Genomic DNA, 19,542 nt, shown 5'->3' with positions numbered 1-19,542 from the left:
CACCTCGTACTGACATTTTGAGTACCTTGTCAAGCCTTTTGGTCTCTCTAATGTCCCTGCCACATTCCAGCACGTGGCCATTGATATCTTCAGAGATGTTCTGAACCAGTTTATCATAATCTATCTAGACACTCATTTTTTTTAGAGAACCGAACCTTACATAACAAGCATTTCCAGTTACTACTTGAACAGCTCCAAGCAAACTGTCTGTATGGAAAACCTGAGAAAAGTTAATTTGATTACACCTCTGTGGACTTATAGGGTTATACCTAAGGCTGTCAAGCAATTAAAAAAATTAATCTCAATTAATCGTACTGTTAAACAATAACAGAATACCATTTATTTAAATATTTTTGGATGTTTTCTACATTTTCAAATATATTGATTTCAATTACAACACAGAATATAAAGTATACAGAGCTCATTTTATATTTATTTGTTTACAAGTATTTGCACTGTAAAAAAACAAGAAAATTGTATTTTTCACTTTGCCTAAGTACTGTAGTACAATCCCTTTATCATGAAAGCTGAACTTACAAATGTAGAATTATGTACAAAGAACTACATTCAAAAATAAAACAATGTAAAATTTTAGAGCCTGCAAGTCAACTCAGTCCTACTTGTTGTTTAGCCAATCGCTCAGACAAACAAGTTTGTTTACATTTGCAGGAGATAATGCTGCCTGCTTTTTGTTTACAATGTCACCTGAAAGTGAAAACAGGCCTTCTCATGGCACTGTTGTAGCTGATGTCGGAAGATATTTACGTGCCAGATGCGCTGAAGATTCATATGTCCCTTCATGCTTCAACCACTATTCCAGGGAACATGTATCCATGCTGATGACAGGTTCTGCTCGATAACAATCGAAAGCAGAGCGGACCGACGCATGTTCATTTTCATTATCTGAGTCAGATGCCACCAGCAGAAGGTTGATTTTCTTTTTTGGTCGTTTGGGTTCTGTAGTTTCTGCACTGGAGTGTTGCTCTTTTAAGATTTCTGAAAGCATGCTCCACACCTCGTCCCTCTCACATTTTGGAAGGCATTTCAGATTGTTAAACCTTGGGTCGATGGCTGTAGCTATCTTTAGAAATCTCACATTGGTATCTTCTTTGCATTTTGTGAAATCTGCAGTCAAAATGTTCTTAAAACGAACATGTGCTGGGTCATCATTCGAGACTGCTGTAACATGAAATATATGGCAGAATGCGGGTAAAACAGAGCAGGGGATATACAATCTTCCCCAAGGAGTTAAGTCACAAATTTAATTAACACATTTTTTTAACAAGCATCATTAGCATGGAAGCATGTCCTCTGGAATGGTGGCCCATGCATGAAGGGGCATACAAATGTTTAGCATATCTGGCATGTAAATACCTTGCAATGCCGGCCACAAAAGTGCCATGCCAATGCCTGTTCTCACTTTCTGGTGACTTTGTAAATAAGAAGAGGGCAGCATTAGCTCCTGTAAATGTAAACAAACTTGTTTGTCTTAGGGATTAGCTGAACAAGAAGTAGCACTTAGTGGACTCTGTTTTGTTTTTGAGTGCAGTTATGTAACGAAAAACATTTACATTCGTAAGTTGCACTTTCATGACGAAGAGATTGCACTACAGTACATATATGAGGTGAATTGAAAAATACTATTTCTTTTATCATTTTTACAGTGCAAATATTTGTAATAAAAATATACCCTGATTTCAATTACAACAAAGAATACAATATATACGAAAACATAAAAAAACATCAAAAATATTTAATAAATTTCAATTGGTATTCTATTGTTTAATAGTGCGATTAAAACCACAATTAGTCGCGATTAATTTTCTTTCGTTAATCGCATGAGTTAACTGCAATTAATTGACAGCCCTAGTTATATTAACTCTTCTATGTTTCCTCTATGCTGTGCAGTTGGGCGGCCACCCAGGAGTGATTCAAGTGCCACCCGCTTTGCAGCCACATTGCTCCTGCAAAAACAACAAGGAGTACTTGTGGCACCTTAGAGACTAAAATGTATTTGGGCATAAGCTTTCATGGGCTAAAACCCACTTCATCAGATGCATGCAGTGGAAAATACAGTAGGAAGATATATATACATAGTACATGAGAAGATGGGGGTTGACTTACCAATTCTAACCAATTTAATGCCAATTAAAGTGGGCTACTATCAGCAGGAGGAAAAATCACTTTTGTAGTGGTAATCAGGGTGGCCCATTTCAAACAGTTGACAAGAAGGTGTGAGTAAGTGAGGTGTGCTCCTTGCAGCTGCTCCCAAGACCCTCCTGCTGGCTGTGCAGAGTGGAGGGGTGGGGAGGAGGTGCTGATGTCACCCCTTTCCCCTGCCCCTGAAACCTTATCTCTGCAGAGCAGGGGACAGGGGACAAGCGTCAGGACTTGGAGCAGGAAAGAGCCACTGTGATCTGAAAAAAGAAAAGGAGTACTTGTGGCACCTTAGAGACTAACCAATTTATTTGAGCATAAGCTTTCGTGAGCTACAGCTCACTTCATCGGTAGCTCACGAAAGCTTATGCTCAAATAAATTGGTTAGTCTCTAAGGTGCCACAAGTACTCCTTTTCTTTTTGCGAATACAGACTAACACGGCTGTTACTCTGAAACCTGTGATCTGAACGAGCCTTCCGGGTGGTGAGTGAGTGCGTGCCTTAAAGCAACAGCCCATGGTCTCAGACTTCCAGCATTTCTGCGGAGCAGGGGCGGGGGGGGGGGGGGGGACAGGGTTCAGGAGCAGGAGAGCTTTCAGTGAGTGCCTTAAAGAGGCAGTGCACCCCAGCAGCCAGCACACACTGTGTGTGTATGTGTGTGTGTGTGTGTCTCTCTCTCTCACACACACACACAGTCTTTCACACTCACCTCCCAACACATACTTGTGTTGTTGTTGTTACTTCTTGGTACTTCCTGCAATGCACATTTATTCCTTGTAATTTTATTCTTTCAAAGTGTGTTATTTTAGGTTTTTGACTGGTCAATGCATGTCATAATTTTTATTTCTGTCTTACACTAAAATTTAATTCTTTGAGTAGTGAGTTCTAAAATGCCTAACCTCTCCCGGCTAAAATAGTTATCCCTATGGTAACTTTTTAAAAATATATATTATAACTAGGTTTTTTGTTTCTACTGATGGCACACACCCGCACATTACCTCAGTGCACATAACTAAATTTATTCCACACATAGATGGAAAAAAATTAGAAGGAACATTGCATCTCTCCCATCAGAATAAGTCTGGATGCCAAAAAGATCTCTGCAGTTTTGAGTTGGGAAATCCCCAAGAACATCTGCAATGTTCAGTGCTTCTTAGTGCTTGCCAGCTTCCCTAGATGACTCATCCAAGTTATCTCACAATTGGTATTTCCAATGACTCAGCTGCTATGGAAGAACTCTGCTTTCAGCTGGACTCCAGAAGCCCAAATGTGTTTTGATCAGCTGAAGAAAATGTTTACTTCTGCCCCCATCCTAGTACACCTGGATCCATCTAAAGCCTTTGTCATTGAGACAGATGCCTCCAGTTACATGATCGGGACTGTATTGTCTCAGCATCATGGGCCCTTGAAGGACCTCCTCCATTGTTCTTTGTATTCTAGGAAGCTGACGCCCAAGGAACAAAATTATGAAATCTACGATTAGGAGTTATTCGCCATCAAGGCTGCATTTCAGGAGTCATGCCACAACCTAGAAGGTGCACGTTTTCCAGTCCAGGTGTTCACAGACCATAAAAACCTGGAACATTTCCAAAAGCCCACAACCTTCAACCAATGTCAGATATGTTGATCCCTCTTCTTCTCTAGATTTAACTTCACCCTGGCCAACCAGCCCAGTTCCCAAAAATGGCAAACCTGATGCATTATCCCACAAAGGCAAGTACCTAGATAAGGGAGATAACCCTTCTGAACCTGCCACTGTATTGAAGCCCTGCCATTTTATAAATATGCAGGACATACCAATCTTTTGGCTCTTGTGAAGTCCACACTGCCCAATGATCCGCTTGCAGTGACATGGATGTCAGTCAATTCTGATCCAAACTTCTTGGTCAAAAACGAGGAACTCTGGTTGAAGGATTGCCTTTTTGTCCCCAACAGACTACCCCATCTAGCTGTACTCCAGCTAGGCCACAATTCCCCTCTGGCAAGTCTCTTTGGGTACTGGAAGACAGCAAAGCTGATCTGCTACTTTTGGTGGTCAAAACTATTTTCCTCCATCAAACCTTACACAGCTTCCTGGAAGGTGTGTGGCCAGATGAAGATCCCCCATGCCAAACCTCCTGATCCTGCTTCCAACCCCATCCCAACCCTGGGCCTCTATCTTGATGGACTTTATCACCGACATCCCCACTTCTCAGGCCTGCCCAGCTATACTGATAGCCACTGACCTCCTCACCAAAAGGGTGCACTTTGTGCCTTGTCAAAAGATCCCCACTGCTAAAGCGACGCTCACTTATTTTTTACCACATCTTCAAGTTCCATGGGTTACCAACTGACATTACATACAATCACTGGCCACAGTTTATCTCCCACTTTTGAAGAGAATTGTTCAAACACCTGGAAATTACCCCATGCATTTACTCTGCCTACTACCCCAAGACAAATGGACAAACAGAACAGGTAAACCAAATTCTAGAACAATATCTTTGCTGCTTCATTAGCTACCATTAAAATGGCCGGTTCCAGTTCCTGATGTTCACCAAGTTCACTTACAATAATTCTGATCACAAATCAACCCGCCAAAACCCGTTCTATTCCAATTATGGAATCTGCTCCCTATTTCATCCATCTGTACCACTAGCCTTCCATGTCCCTGCAGCCTCCAATTTGGTTCAACACCTCCACTGCATTCAAGAAGCATTAAAATCACACTTAAACTTGGCTAAAGAGAACTATGAAAATATGCCGACTTTCATTGATGGGACTACTCCCATGGCAGTTGAAGACAGAGTATGGCTCTCAACTCAGCAGTTGGACATCTTCCGACCCTCAAGGAAACTAGAGCACTGTTATTTTGGCCCATTCCAGATCATTCAATAGATTAACTCAGAGGCCTTCAAGCTGCAACTACCCCATACCATGAAGATGCATCCAATATTCCATGTTTCCTTGTTAAAGAAATATTTGGACAACTCCTTTCCTAGTTGGACAAAAGCATGTCCATGCCCCATCTTGGTTTGGGTGTAGGAAGAATATGTGGTAAGACAGACCTTGGACTCTGAGCTCCTCAGAAGAACAACTGATGTACCTCATGGACTGGGAAGGTTATAGACCAGCTGACTGTTCAGGTACCAGCTAGTAACATATATACACCCATCCTCCTTTGTGAATTCCATCAATTGCACCCCAGCACGCCGGGTCAAAAGACATTGGGGAAGTGCGTCAAGGAGGGGTTAATGTAGGGTGACGAGTCACTCCCATGCTAGGCTCCAGCCAATTCACAAGTCAGGAACTGGTCTTGTGACTCCCAGACTATGTACATAAACCTCACAGGAGGAACAGCAGTTCAGTCTGCTCAGCATCACTTCAAGGCTTGGAACTTGCTGCTGCCTAAGAATAGTATCAGGCTCCTCAAGCCTTAGCCTGCTCCAGCCTTGCCCTTGCTCCAGCCCTGCTCCAGCCTTGCTTCAACTCCACCCTGGACTCCAGATTCCAGCTCCAAACACTAGGCCTGACTGTTCCAGCTCCGACCACTAGGCCTGGCAATCCCCATCACAGTTTCTGACCATTGAAACATGGATGTGTGGAAGACAATAAATATGATGACATACTCTTGAACAGGGGACCGTGGAATTTACAATGATTTAGAAGGAAACGTTTGAGGGCAGAAATTAGCTCAATTTGCATCACTGAGATGGAGCTGATGGAAAATCCACGATGAGAAAACAGTCCAGAGATGCAAGACTGAACAGAGAGGAGAGAACTGGGAGCCTCTACCAAAAGTGAACAAAAGTAACTGAACATGTGAGTTTGGACGAGGCCATCCAAAAATAAGATGCAGGGCACTGGATCTCCAGTTCTCTCATTCTGCTGATCCTTTGCAAAAGAACGATCCCTCCATGGACTCTTCTCTCCCAACTTCCCAATCTGCAAAGTTCTCAAAATGCTTTCTTGTGCAACCCTTCAGGAAAAATGCTGCAGAGTTCCAAGAGACATGAATCAGTTTGAGAACGAACAATAAGAATATAAGAGTGGCCCTACTGGGTGAGACCAAAGGTCCATCCAGCCCAATATCCTGTCCTCTGACAGTGGCCAGTGCCAGGTGCCCCAGAGAGAATGAACACAACAGGTCATCATCAAGTGATCCATCCCCTGTCGCTCATTCCCAGCTTCTGGAAAACAGAGGCTAGGGACACCATTCCTGACCATCCTGGCTAATAGCCATTGATGGACTTATCCTCCATTAATTTATCTAATTCTTTTTTGAACCCTGTTATGGTCTTGGCCTTCACAACATCCTCTGGGCAAGGAATTCCACAGGTTGACTATGTGTTGTGTGAAGAAATACTTCCTTTTATTTGTTTTGAATGTGCTGCCTATTAATTTCATTTGGTGACCCCTAGTTCTTGTGTTATGAGTAGTAGTAAATGACACTTCCTTATCTACTTTCTCTACACCAGTCATGATTTTATAGACATCAATCATATCTCCCCTTAGCCATCTCTTTTTCAAGCTGAAAAGTCCCAGTCTTATTAATTTCTCCTCATATGGCAGAGCTCCATACCCCTAATAATTTTTGTTGCCTTTTTCTGAACCTTTTCCAATTCCAGTATATCTTTTTTGAGATGGGGCGACCACATCTGCACATAGTATTCAAGATGTGGGCGTACCATGGATTTATATAGAGACAACATGATATTTTCTGTCCTATTACCTATCCCTTTCTTAATTATTCCCAGCATTTTGTTCGCTTTTTCGACTGCCGCTGCACATCGAGTGGATGTTTTCAGAGAACGATCCACAATGCAGCTGATCTGGGTTGACTCCAAGATCTTTTTCTTGACTCTTGATCTTTTCCTTAACAGCCAATTTAGACCCCATCATTTTATATGTATAGTTATGCTTTCCAATGTGCATTACTTTGCATTTATCAACATTAAATTTAATCTGCCATTTTGTTGCCCAGTCACCCAGTTTTGAGAGATCCTTTTGTAGTTCTTCGCAGTCTGCCTGGGTCTTAACTATCTGTAGTAATTCTGTATCATCTGCAAATTTTGCCACCTCACTGTTTACCCCTTTTTCTAGATCATTTATGAATATACTGAATAGGACTGGTCCCAGAACAGATCCCTGGGGGACACCACTATTTACCTCTCTCCATTCTGAAAACTGACCATTTTTACCTACCCTTTGTTTCCTATCTTTTAACCAGTTACCAATCCATGAGAGCCACCTTCCCTCTTATCCTGTGGTAGCTTACTTTGCGTAAGAGCCTTTGGTGAGCAACCTTGTCAAAGGCTTTCTGAAAATCTAAGTATACTGTACCCACTGGATCCCCTTGGTCCACATGCTTGTTGACCCCCTCAAAGAATTCTAGTAGATTGGTGAGGCATAATATCCCTTTACTAAAACCATGTTGACTCTTCCCCCCAACAAATTACGTTCATTGATATGTCTGACAATATTGTTCTTTATTACCGTTTCAGACAGTTTGCCCGGTCCTGAAGTCAGGCTTACTTGCCTGTAATTGCCAGGATCACCTCTGTAGCCCTTTTTAAAAATTGGCATCACATTAGCTATCCTCCAGTCATCTGGTAAAGTGGCCTGATTTAAATGATAGGTTACAGACTACAGTTAGTAGTTCTGCAGTTTCACACTTGAGCTCCTTCAGAACTCTTGGGTGAATCCCATCTGGTCCTGGTGACTTATTGCTGTCTCATTTATCAATTTGTTCCAAAACCTCCTCTAATGACACCTCAATCTGGGACACTTCCTCAGATCTGTCACCTAAAAAGAATGGCTCAGGTTTGGGAATCTCCCTCACATCCTCAGCCATGAAGACCGATGCAAAGAATCCATTTAGTTTCTCTGCAATGGCCTTATCGTCCTTAAGTGCTCCTTTAGCATCTCAATCATCCAGTGGCCTCCTTCTGATGTACTTAAAAAAAAATTGCTATTACTTAGAGTCTTAGGCTAACTGTTCCTCAAATTCTTTTTTGGCCTTCCTAATTGTGTTTTTACATTTCATTTGCCAGAGTTTATGCTCCTTTCTATTTTCCTCACTACGATTTAACTTCCACTTTTTAAAGGATGCCTTTTTGCCTCTCACTGCTTCTTTTACTTTGTTGTTTAGCCACAATGGCTCTTTTTTGGTTCTCTCTATGTTTTTTAAGTTGAGTCTCTATTATGGTGTCTTTAAAAAGTTTCCACGCAGCTTGCAGAGATTTCACTTTTGGTGCTGTACTTTTAATTTGTGTTTAACTAACTTCCTCATTTTTGTGTAGTTCCCCTTTCTGCAATTAAATGCTACAGTGTTGGGCCGCTGTGGGGTTTTTCCTGCCACAGGGATATTAAATTTAATTATATTATGGAGAGAGAGAGATGGGGGGGGACTCGAAGGAGGAGCTGGGGGAGAAAAACAGCTCAAGTCTCCCTATTTGGGAACCAGCTCTAAAGGAACAAGTAAGTGATCATAAAAGAGGTGTGTGTGTGTGTGTGGGAGAGAGAGAGAATATATCAGATTGCTAAAATTCACCCTGACAAATAGCTGGTGAGCGCCAGTGTCATGTAAACACAAACTGGCTTCATGCAAAGCTCTATTCAGTAACATGACCAGGCTGAAGCTCTCACCAGGTCTAGTGAATGGAAGAAACCCTGATACCAGCATATCCATTTCATTTAGAGGAAAGACAATAAAGATTCTGCTTTTCTTTTCTAATTGATATGTCAGCAAAGCAAGACATGTTGGTAGGCTTGGAAGGAAGCAGTTCTGCCCTTCACCTTCTCTTGCACCTTTTCCGGCACCTTTTCCATGTTAGTCTCTAATTTTTGGCTACCCCCCTCCAGCTCCAAGTCCCCCAAACCTCAAGCTGATGATGCCAGGAATGTGATCACATCTGGGGACTGAGCAAGAGGGGAACTGCAGTCCAAGTCAAACCCAGGCCTTCATAAGACCACTCATTTTCTCCTTGTAGGACTTTTCTCTCTGCTGATAACTTCCTATCCTGGGGTGCTAAAGTCTTGAACTCCTATCAACGAGAGGATTCCACTGTTGGGCAGTACATTTTTTAAGCAGTTCCCTAATCCTGACACAAAGCAGGAGCACCCTTCACTTGCCATCTGCAGGCCAAAGAGTGGAGAACACCTCCTTCATAGAGCCAGCACTTTGCAATGTAACTCCCAGTTCTCTAAAGAGCAGAGTGGTCAAAGCTTTGCCTACTACTGACCCTGAGAGCCTCCTGTGGAAATCTCCCCTCCCAGCTTACTGGCCCCACCCTTTTCCTGTAGCAACCACAGGGACATAAGAATTGCCACACTGGATCAGACCCAAGATTCATTTAATCCATTATCCTCTGTCGGATCGTGACCAGAACTATGTGCTTCAGAGAAAGGTGCAAGAACTCCACAATAGACAGTAACCTTCCCCCCACAGGCGCCAACTCCATGGGTGCACCAGAGCTGGAGCACCCACAGGGAAAAAAAAAGGTGGGTGCTGCAGGCCCGCAATCAGTTCTTCCCGCCCCTGGCCCTGCTGATCAGCATCTCCCCCTCCCTCCTAGCACATCCAACCTGCAGCGTATCAGCTGTTCCGTGGCGTTCAGGAGGCACTGAGGGGGAGGGGGAGGAGCGAGGGCGGGGCATGTTTGGGGGAGGGGGTGGAATGGGGCAGGAAGAAGTAGGCCCAAGGTGGGTCCTTGAAGAAAGGGCTGGAGTGGGGACAGAGTTTGGGGCCGAGCAGGAGGTTGAGCACCCCCCGACACAGTACAAAGTTGGCACCTTTGCTTCCTCCTACATAGATCCTATCCTGGTCTTTTATGCTGTAGTTAGAAATTGGCTTAAGTCTTGAAGCACAAGGTTAATAGGTTTTAACATCAGATGGACCATAAGATCATTTAGTCTGACTTTTTGCATATTACAGGCCAGAGAATTTCATCTAGTTACTGCTGCACTGAGCCCAATAAAGTTTAATATCCCTTTCAAAATTTCTCATTAAATTATAGACTTTGGATTTTCTTGATATCTATACAGATATCCAACCCCTTTTTGAATTTTGTTAAGTTCTCAGCCTGAATGACTTCCTGTGGCAATGAATTTCACAGTTTAACCAAAGTGCTTGGTTACATGCAGTATCAATATTAAGAGGGTATGAATGGGACAAGATGTAAATAAACTTGTTCTGATAGAATGGCTGCAACTGCTTGATACAGCCCTCTATCTTGCGAGAGGAAATGAATGACCCAGCTACAGGATGGATAATTTTATGTGTAGTAGAACAGTTTGAGCTCACTTCTGCAGCCTCCAACCTGTCTAACAACATCAGGGCACTCTGGAATTTGGTTCTGCTTGAATGCATTTACTACACCAGCCACACGGGGTGTCTGCAAATTTGATCAAGGATGAGTTCACACCAGAGACATGAAGCAGCCTCAAGAGTTCCACCAATATGCCTTGGTTTTTGAAATGTAGTTATGTCAGGAAAGTCTCTGCAAGCATTAGAGGCCTAGGCTGAGCTACAATCAACAAGAAGCTTTATGGCAACATGATTGTGTCACAATGATTAAGCAACAGCTCCAACCAGAAGTGTTCTGTAGAAAGAAGTGGTTCGGGACTATTTAGAAAAGCTGGAGGAGCACAAGTCCATGGGGCCGGATACGCTGCATCCGAGAATGCTAAAGGAGTTTGCAGATGTGATTGCAGAGCCATTGGCCTTTATCTTTGAAAACTCATGGCGATCGGGGGAAGTCCCGGACAACTGGAAAAAGGCTAATATAGTGCCCATCTTTAAAAAAGGGAAGAAGGAGGATCCTGGGAACTACAGGCCAGCCAGCATCACCTCAGTCCCTGGAAAAATCATGGAGCAGGTCCTCAAGGAATCAATTCTGAAGCACATAGAGGAGAGGCAAGTGATCAGGAACAGGCAGCATGGATTCACCAAGGGCAAGTCATGCCTGACTAATCTAATTGCCTTCTATGACGAGATAACTGGCTCTGTGGATGAGGGGAAAGCGGTGGACATGTTGTTCCTTGACTTTAGCAAAGCTTTTGACACGGTCTCCCACAGTATTCTTGCCAGCAAGTTAAAGAAGTATGGGCTGGATGAATGGACTATAAGGTGGATAGAAAGTTGGCTAGACTGTCGGGCTCAACGGGTAGTGATCAATGGCTCCATGTCTAGTTGGCAGCCGGTATCAAGTGGAGTGCCCCAAGGGTCAGTCCTGAGGCCGGTTTTGTTCAATATTTCCATAAATGATCTGGAAGATGGTGTGGATTGCACCCTCAGCAAGTTTGCAGATGACACTAAACTGGGAGGAGAGGTAGATACGCTGGAGGGTAGGGATAGGATTCAGAGGGCCTTCGACAAATTAGAGGATTGGGCCAAAAGAAATCTGATGAGGTTCAACAAGGACAAGTGCAGAGTCCTGCACTTAGGACGGAAGAATCCCATGCACCATTACAGACTAGGGACTGAATGGCTCAGCAGCAGTTCTGCAGAAAAGGACCTAGGGGTGACAGTGGACGAGAAGCTGGATATGAGTCAACAGCGTGCCCTTGTTGCCAGGAAGGCCAATGGCATTTTGGGATGTATAGGTAGGGGCATTGCCAGCAAATAGAGGGACGTGATCGTCCCCCTCTATTCGACATTGGTGAGGCCTCATCTGGAGTACTGTGTCCTGTTTTGGGCCCCACACCACAAGAAGGATGTGGAAAAATTGGAAAACGTCCAGCAGAGGGCAACAAAAATGATTAGGGGATTGGAACACATGACTTATGAGGAGAGGCTGAGGGAACTGGGATTGTTTAGTCTGCAGAAGAGAAGAATGAGGGGGGATTTGATAGCTGCTTTCAACTCCCTGAAAAGGGGTTCCAAAGAGGATGGCTCTAGACTGTTCTCAGTGGTAGCTGATGACAGAACAAAGAGTAATGGTCTCAAGTTGCAGTGGGGGAGGTTTAGGTTGGATATTAGGAAAAACTTTTTCACTAGGAGGGTGGTGAAACACTGGAATGCGTTACCTAGGGAGGTGGCGGAATCTCCTTCCTTAAATAATTTTAAGGTCAGGCTTGACAAAGCCCTGGCTGGGATGATTTAGTTGGGGATGGGTCCTGCTTTGAGCAGGGGGTTGGACTAGATGACCTCCTGAGGTCCCTTCCAACCCTGATATTCTATGAACAAGAACTTCCCCCCTTCCATTCTCTCTCACACACCGCACCCCCATCCAGCCCATAGTTAACCAGTGGAACTCACTGCCGCTAGACAGAAGCCGAGGCCTTAGGGTAATTAAAAAATGAATTAGACATGTATGTGGTAAATAAAATATTCTCTCAGTCATACTAGCTAGAATAAAAGTGTAACAGTGTTTCTGTTTCAGGGCACAAACCACCTACTACCTGCCTGGGGTTATGATGAAACTTCCTATATAAGCAGATGAGTGCCTATTTGTTGATTATGGGGTTTCATATCCCTTCCGCTGGTACTTGCCACCATCAGAGAAAATATTGTGCTAGACGGACTACTGGTCTGATCCAGTCTGGAAATTCCTATGTTTCCTTAATACAGTTTGAGAACAACTATTGCACAGCAATCACCATACCCAGTTACCAGACAGTACTGCAGGCTGGACATTTTCATGAAATTCAGGACATTTTTATATAAGCCTTGACTAAAGGTGGACAGATTCCAATTAGAATGTATACCACTAACATGGGCAGAACAAACTTGCCCAGATTCAGAAGAAAACAAACCAAGACAGACTCCAAAAGCTACTAAATCATCTTTAACAGAAGACAACAGGAATTGGAGCTAAATTCCAGCCAACCCTACCTGTCCAAAATGCGCAGGATAGCCCAACATGTGCATGTACAGTAGTTTTGCCACGTTCCGGCAGCGGTATGTATTATCCTCTTCTCTGAAGGATGACCGGATGGCAGCACATTCTTTCTGAATCATTTCACGCTCTTCTGCTTGGGTTCGTGCTGTCCGGATGGTCCGGATCAGCTCCCGCAGTCTGATGGGGGCTGGCATCCTCTGGGAAAGGGGAGGAAAAAAAAAAATGCATGTGTAAAACCTCCACAACAAAAAGAAACTTCACAGCCTTCACAGCTTTCAATATGGAAAAGAGTTTTCCTCCTTGCCCTATGGCTATGGATTATGGAGGGTCTGGCACCTAGGCAGAGATGCACAAGCTCTCGCCCTCAGGCACCGCCCCACACAGTGGAGTCGGTGCTCGGGGGAGCCCCATGGCCCCCCTGCCTAGGAGCCAGACCCACTGCTGGCCGCTTCCAAGGCACAGCGCAATGTCAGAAAAGATAGGGACTAGCCTGCCTTAGCCGGGCAGCACCGCCGATGGGACTTTTAATGGCCTGGTCAGCAGTGCTGACCAGAGCCAACACGACCCAGTTCGGGGTCGAGACCCACGATTAGAAAATCACTGCTCCAGGGACCAGTTGTGAGTACTCGGAACATCAGAGCCCAGATGACTCAAGCTAGGCACCCAGAAGATGAGGAACATCTGGATACCTGTCAAAACGCTGCTTTCAGCAACATGCCCAGTATCACACAGCATGTCTATACCAGAGCAAGGGATAGAACCCAGTTCTCCTGGGTGGTATTTCAACTGCTTTAAACATAAAACCATCCTCTCTCTTCCTGCAGTCCCTTGCTTCATCCTCTCTACATCTTTCAGCTACTACAGCAAGTGAGACAGGTGACCTACAAGAACACCCTCCTTCATTACACAACCCCGATTCATTCTCTGAGCGCAGTACTTTCTGTGCATCAAGTAAGGCAGGGTTCTGTGGGAAAAACAGAAGTCTAAGGGTATGTCTACAAATGCTACAATGGCACTGCTGCTGCACCACCATAGCGCTTCACTGTAGACCAGTGGTCACCAGCCAGACCATCATGATCAACTGGTTGATCCTGGAGCATCTGTCAGTCCATTGCGATCTCTGGCCGCTAAAAGTATGATGGCGCAGTGGGGCTGAGGCAGGCTGCGTGCCTGCCCTGGCCCCACATTACTCCCAGAAGCGGCTGGCTGCTGGCACGCATCTGCAGCCCCTGGGGAAGAGGTGGAGGCTGCTCCATGCGCTACCCCCGCCCCCAGCACCGCCCCCACAGCTCACTGGCCAATGGGAGCTGCAGGGGCGGTGCTTGCAGGCAGTACATGGAGACCCGCTGCCCCCCTTCCCCCCAGGAGGTGCAGAGACGTGCCAGCAGCCAGCCGCTTCCGGGGGTGGCATGGGGCCTGGGCAGGCAAGCAGCCAGGGCTGTCCCTAGCTACTCTGGGGCCCTACGCAGCTCCCCTGCGGGGGGGTCTGGCTCAGGGGCAGGGGGGAACCGCCCCCCAGCACTCACCAGTGGCATGGCTGGGGCTGGGTAGCTGCACTTCCCACCACCAGTGAGTGCAGGCCCAGCCCTGCTGCAGTCCTCGGGAGAGTGGGGTCAGGGCTGGGGCAGAGCAGGGCAGGGGCTTTGGGGAAGGGGTGGTGTGGGGACAGGGCTGGGGCAGAGCAGGAGTGGAGTGGAAAGGGAAGAAGCGGGGCTGGGGCGGAGCAGGGGCTGGAGCAGCACGCAGCTTTGCAGGGCACCAGGAAATTTGGTGCCCCACGCAGCTGCGTACTTTGTGTTTGGGTAGGGATGGCCCTGCAAGCAGCCTGTCTCGGCCCCACTGCGCTGCCGACTAGGAGCCACCTCTGGTAAGCGCCTCCCTCTCAGAGCCCACACCCCAATCCCCTGCCCCAGCCCGGAGCCCCATCCTGAACCCAAACTCCCTCCCAGAACCCACACCACCTCACCCTCTCCTGCACCCCAATCCCCTGCCCCAGCCCCGAGCCCCCTCCTGCACCCAAACTCTCTCCCAGAGCTTTCACTCTTCACTCTTGCACCCCAACCCCTTGTCCCAGGCTCAGCCTGGCGCCCCCTCCCACACTCCAAACCCCTCGGCCCTAGCCCAGAGCCTGCGCCCCCTCCCACACCCCAACCCCCTGCCCCATGGCAGTGAAAGTGAGCGAGGGTGGGGGAGAGCGAGGGGGGAATGGAGTGAACAGGGCAGGGCCTCAGGGAAGGGGTAGATCCTGGGTTGATCTTAAATTCAATCTTTTTACACACAAGATCACTTTTTGTAGACCACTGCGTAGACACTACCTACACCAACAGGAGTGGTTCTCCCCTCTGCATAGGTAATCCACCTTCCCAAGAGGCTAGGTCAACCTACCACTGTCTACCTAATTCTTCTGTCAACCTATCACTGTCTACATCAGGGGTTAGGTCAGCATAGCTATATCTCTCAGAGGTGTGGATTATTCACACTCCTGACAGACATAGCTATGCCAATGTAAATTTTCAGTGTCGAACAGGCCTAAAATGCACACATACAAGGGGGCTGAATTAAAGTTTTGAAGGCAACCTTCATAATATTAACCACTTTTAGTATAGTTTGTTTATGCTGTTATAAATATAACATTCACACCAAGAGGCAATGGACAAAATCTATAGATTACTTTCTGGTTTGTTGTGGTTATGATGTGTGCAGGAAAGCTACTGTTAAAAAAAAAATCTAGCAATCCAAGAATGGCTAGATAGCTTATCCAACATCTGTCTAAAGACTATGAAGATACTTCTAGTTTTTGTTCAGTTATGAAATACAACAACAATCTTCAAATAGATGTCGTCTGACATTTACTATTTCCCAGGCGGGATTTGTGATTGTATCACACTCTCCAAACTTCCTGCCCCAAAAAAGCAGACTCACTAGATTTGCCAAAGGAGGGCATTCTGAAGGGCACTTTAGTTATAAACAAAGCTACTATTTATTTATCCATGAGACTTTGACTATGTCTACAGAGCTGACGTACTTTAACGTGGTTGTGTAGTCGCGGCTCAAGCACTGGGAGAGAGCTGTAACAAACCCACCTCCGTGAGAGGAAGAGCTCCCGGCGCTGTAGCACTATCTACACCGGCACTTTAGAGCGCTGAAACTTGCATCGCTTGGGGGGCGGGGGGGTGTTTTTTCACACCCCTAAGCGAAAACAGTTTCAGCCCTGTAAGTGGCAGTGTAGACAAGGCCTTAGTCTTTGAACTGCAACTCCATATCTTTTAACTAATAGTAAATCTATTAAATTCATTTTTAGACAAATCTTTTGCTTAATGCACAAATTAAACAAGCCCACAGAAAAGCCAAATGTTCTGTACACATCTCCTCTTTCCCACCCATCTTCTCTCCTACTGCCTTCCTCCTGATCTCCAAAAACAAGCCACTTTAAACATTTATTCCTTATGACTTCTGAAACTTTCCTTTGGTTTTGTATTTTTCTAGAACTCCTCAACTAGGAACTCCTGTGTAACAGTTTGGATTACAATTAAGTGAGGGTTATTTTGCTACAGAACTACTCTAAGTTCAGCTCTCATTCTGTCCAATGTTCATTTTCTCTTCAGAGGCAGTTTTACTCTTTCTAGATTCATGTTACTCAAGCAGGAATAGGAGGTGAATTTTATAAGACAACACAGAACTAGAACATGAGAATATAATCAAGAGATATCACAGGATAGACTGGCTACCATATGCCCACACAACAGCATCAGAAATGTTACCTGTGACATGCTCCCAATAATTCCTGCTGATTTTCACCCACTTTTCTCCAAAGCCATTCAAGTGTAACAAAGACAGGCAGATGAGAGGTAAAATAGTTAAAATAATATGGTGCAAGCTTTTCTGTTGTACACTGTTAGACTAATTGCATAATCTTGTGACTGGTTTCAGAGTAACAGCCGTGTTAGTCTGTATTCGCAAAAAGAAAAGGAGGACTTGTGGCACCTTAGAGACTAACCAATTTATTTGAGCATAAGCTTTCGTGAGCTACAGCTCGCTTCATCGGATGCATACTGTGGAAAGTACAGAAGATCTTTTTATACACACAAGGCATGAAAAAAATGGGTAGTTTACCACTACAAAAGTTTTCTCTCCCCCCACCCCACTCTCCGTGACTGTTAACCTGGTTCTCACTCCCCGTTTCCATCCTACTGTTACCATCACCCACTTACCGTATCTTGTCTCAAGCTAGATTGTAAACTTGTCAGGGCAAGGAGTGTGTCAGATATAATGCATAGCAAATCTGAGCCCTGATCCTGACTGAGACCTTCGGGTGCTTCTTGAACATAAAGCAAGACACTGTGTTTCTGCTCGTTTCCGAATACAAAATAAATCCAAATGAGACTTTCAAATTCAACACCACACAACAGTATTGTGTAAATGAGCAAGAAACAGTATGCAAGAGAGACTCGGGATAGCAAAAAAATATGGAGCAAGAAGTCTACTCATTATGATGTTAAAAAGCTTCAAGTAATTATCTTACTGTTACTACTCCTTATATTTTCTTTCACCCCATTTCCTATGTGACCTGCCTTAGCTGGTGTGTCAGGATGGTCCAGTGATTAGGGCGCTTGGGAAGACCTGGGTTCAATTCCCTACCCTGCCACAGACCCCATGTGTGACCTCAGGCAAATCACTTAGTGTCTCTTTCCCTCCGTTCCCCTCTGTATCTAGCACTGGTGCAACTCTGCTGGAATTCTGCGTCCAGCTCTGGTGCCCACAATTCAAGGATGTTGATAAAATGGAGAGGGTTCAGAGAAGAGCCACAAGAATGAATAAAGGATCAGAAAATCTGCCTTATAGTGACAGACTCAAGGAGGTCAATCTATTGAGCTTTAACAAAGAGATGGTTAAGGGGTGATTTGATTACAGTCTATAAATACCTACATGTGGAAGAAATATTTAATAATAGGCTCTTCAGTCTAGCAGAAGAAGGTATAACAATCCAATGGCTGGAAGTTGAAGCTAGACAAACTCGGACTGGAAATAAGGCATAAATCTGTAATGGTTAGAAGTAATTATCCAGTGGACCAATTTATCGAGGGTCGCGGTGGATTCTCCATCACTGACAATTTTTAAATCAAGATTGGATGTTTTTCTCAGAAATCTCCCCTAGGGATTATTGTGGGGCAGTTCTCTGGCCCATGTTACACAGGAGGTCAGACTGGATGATCACAACGATCACTTCTGGCCTTGAAATCTACACCATAGAGATAACAGCACTCCCCTATGTCACAGGAGTGTCATGAGGAAAAATACATTACAGACCCCCATCACTGTAGGGCAGTCTTTAAAGTACCACACTCACCACCTATAAAAAGAAAAGGAGTACTTGGAAAAGAAAAGGATGCATCCGATGAAGTGAGCTGTAGCTCACGAAAGCTCATGCTCAAATAAATTGGTTAGTCTCTAAGGTGCCACAAGTACTCTTTTTCTTTTTGCGAATACAGACTAACACGGCTGTTACTCTGAAACCTGTCACCACCTATAGTGCCCCCTTATGTCAGGGTGCAATGCTGCAAGAGGTCCTCACCTCTGGTGCCCCCTACTAGTTGTCTGCCTCTCACGGGGTCTTCCATGGGTTGGCCAAGTCACCAAGTTTAATCTCCTTCTAGGGTTATAAAAGATCCAACTGAAAATCCAAATCAAATGCCCAAACTAATAATTCTTCTGCCCCTCCCAGGCTCCAATATAGCACTCTGCTTCCTGGCCCCTGCAGAGCTTCTCTTATCTTGCTGCTTCTTCAGCAGGATTCCCCTGCTGCCTCCCTTTACCAGGGACTCTGGCAGCTTCCCTTAAGGATCTCCCTGATCTTTGCAGGCCCTATCTCAGGGCTCCCCCCACAGGAGCCTATCCTGCTTCCTGTGGGTTCTCCTTCCTAAAGTTCTGCCTTCTCAGCAGTCTCTCCCCTTAGACTGAGCTCTCTCTTAAGCTTTACTTAAGTAATCCTCCACACCCGAGGCCAGTCTCTAACTCCATTAACCCAGCTGGAACCACTAACTGCCTCTGTGTGGCTAGATCATGGGTAAGGCTGAGTGGTAACTGCTAGATCACGAGCCAAACTGGGCCTAGCTTGTCTTAAAGGGCCATCCAGCCTGTGCCAGGGGCATGTAAGTACCACAGAAAGATTAAAAAGTGTACATTCCGCCTGTAGTCTGTCATACCCGGTGCATCATACCTAGTGATTAAGAAGTGTACCTGACTAGCCTGAGGACTAAGGCTATCCATCAAAGTGAAAGTCCTGTTCTGACATACCCCTGCAGTTTTCCCCTCTCTTCTCCCTTATGACTTCTGCCAGGAATGACATTTCCACTTATTGTACCTCAGCCACCTGCACGGCTATTTGTGTGTTCATCAGACCTGAATGATGGGGCGTGACACACATTTTCATATAAAATGTGCGTTCTTGCAAAATTGGTAGATTTAAGCCTGAATTAATAATTTTGTAATTACATGTACAAATTAGGGTTATGGAAAATAAGGGAACATTGGAATCTCTGCTCTAGCTGCAGTGCTTTCCTAT

At 45.1% G+C, this 19,542-nt stretch overlaps 1 protein-coding gene across 1 annotated transcript in view; it reads right to left on the bottom strand.

Annotated features, from left to right (window-relative positions):
- The window catches only part of AP1G1 (adaptor related protein complex 1 subunit gamma 1), a 99,779-nt gene that overhangs the window by 66,623 nt on the left and 13,614 nt on the right, over nt 1-19,542 (bottom strand). Inside the window, exon 2 of the mRNA XM_077830860.1 lies at nt 12,974-13,177. Within this exon, the coding sequence (XP_077686986.1) occupies nt 12,974-13,174 (201 nt within the window). The 5' untranslated portion in view covers nt 13,175-13,177. The remainder of the gene's footprint in view (nt 1-12,973; nt 13,178-19,542) is intronic.

The sequence above is a fragment of the Eretmochelys imbricata genome, chromosome 12, assembly GCF_965152235.1.
Source record: "Eretmochelys imbricata isolate rEreImb1 chromosome 12, rEreImb1.hap1, whole genome shotgun sequence".
Lineage (NCBI taxonomy): Eukaryota > Metazoa > Chordata > Testudines > Cheloniidae > Eretmochelys > Eretmochelys imbricata.
Note: the sequence above shows the minus strand (reverse complement) of the source record. Positions and strands in the feature narration are given on the sequence as shown.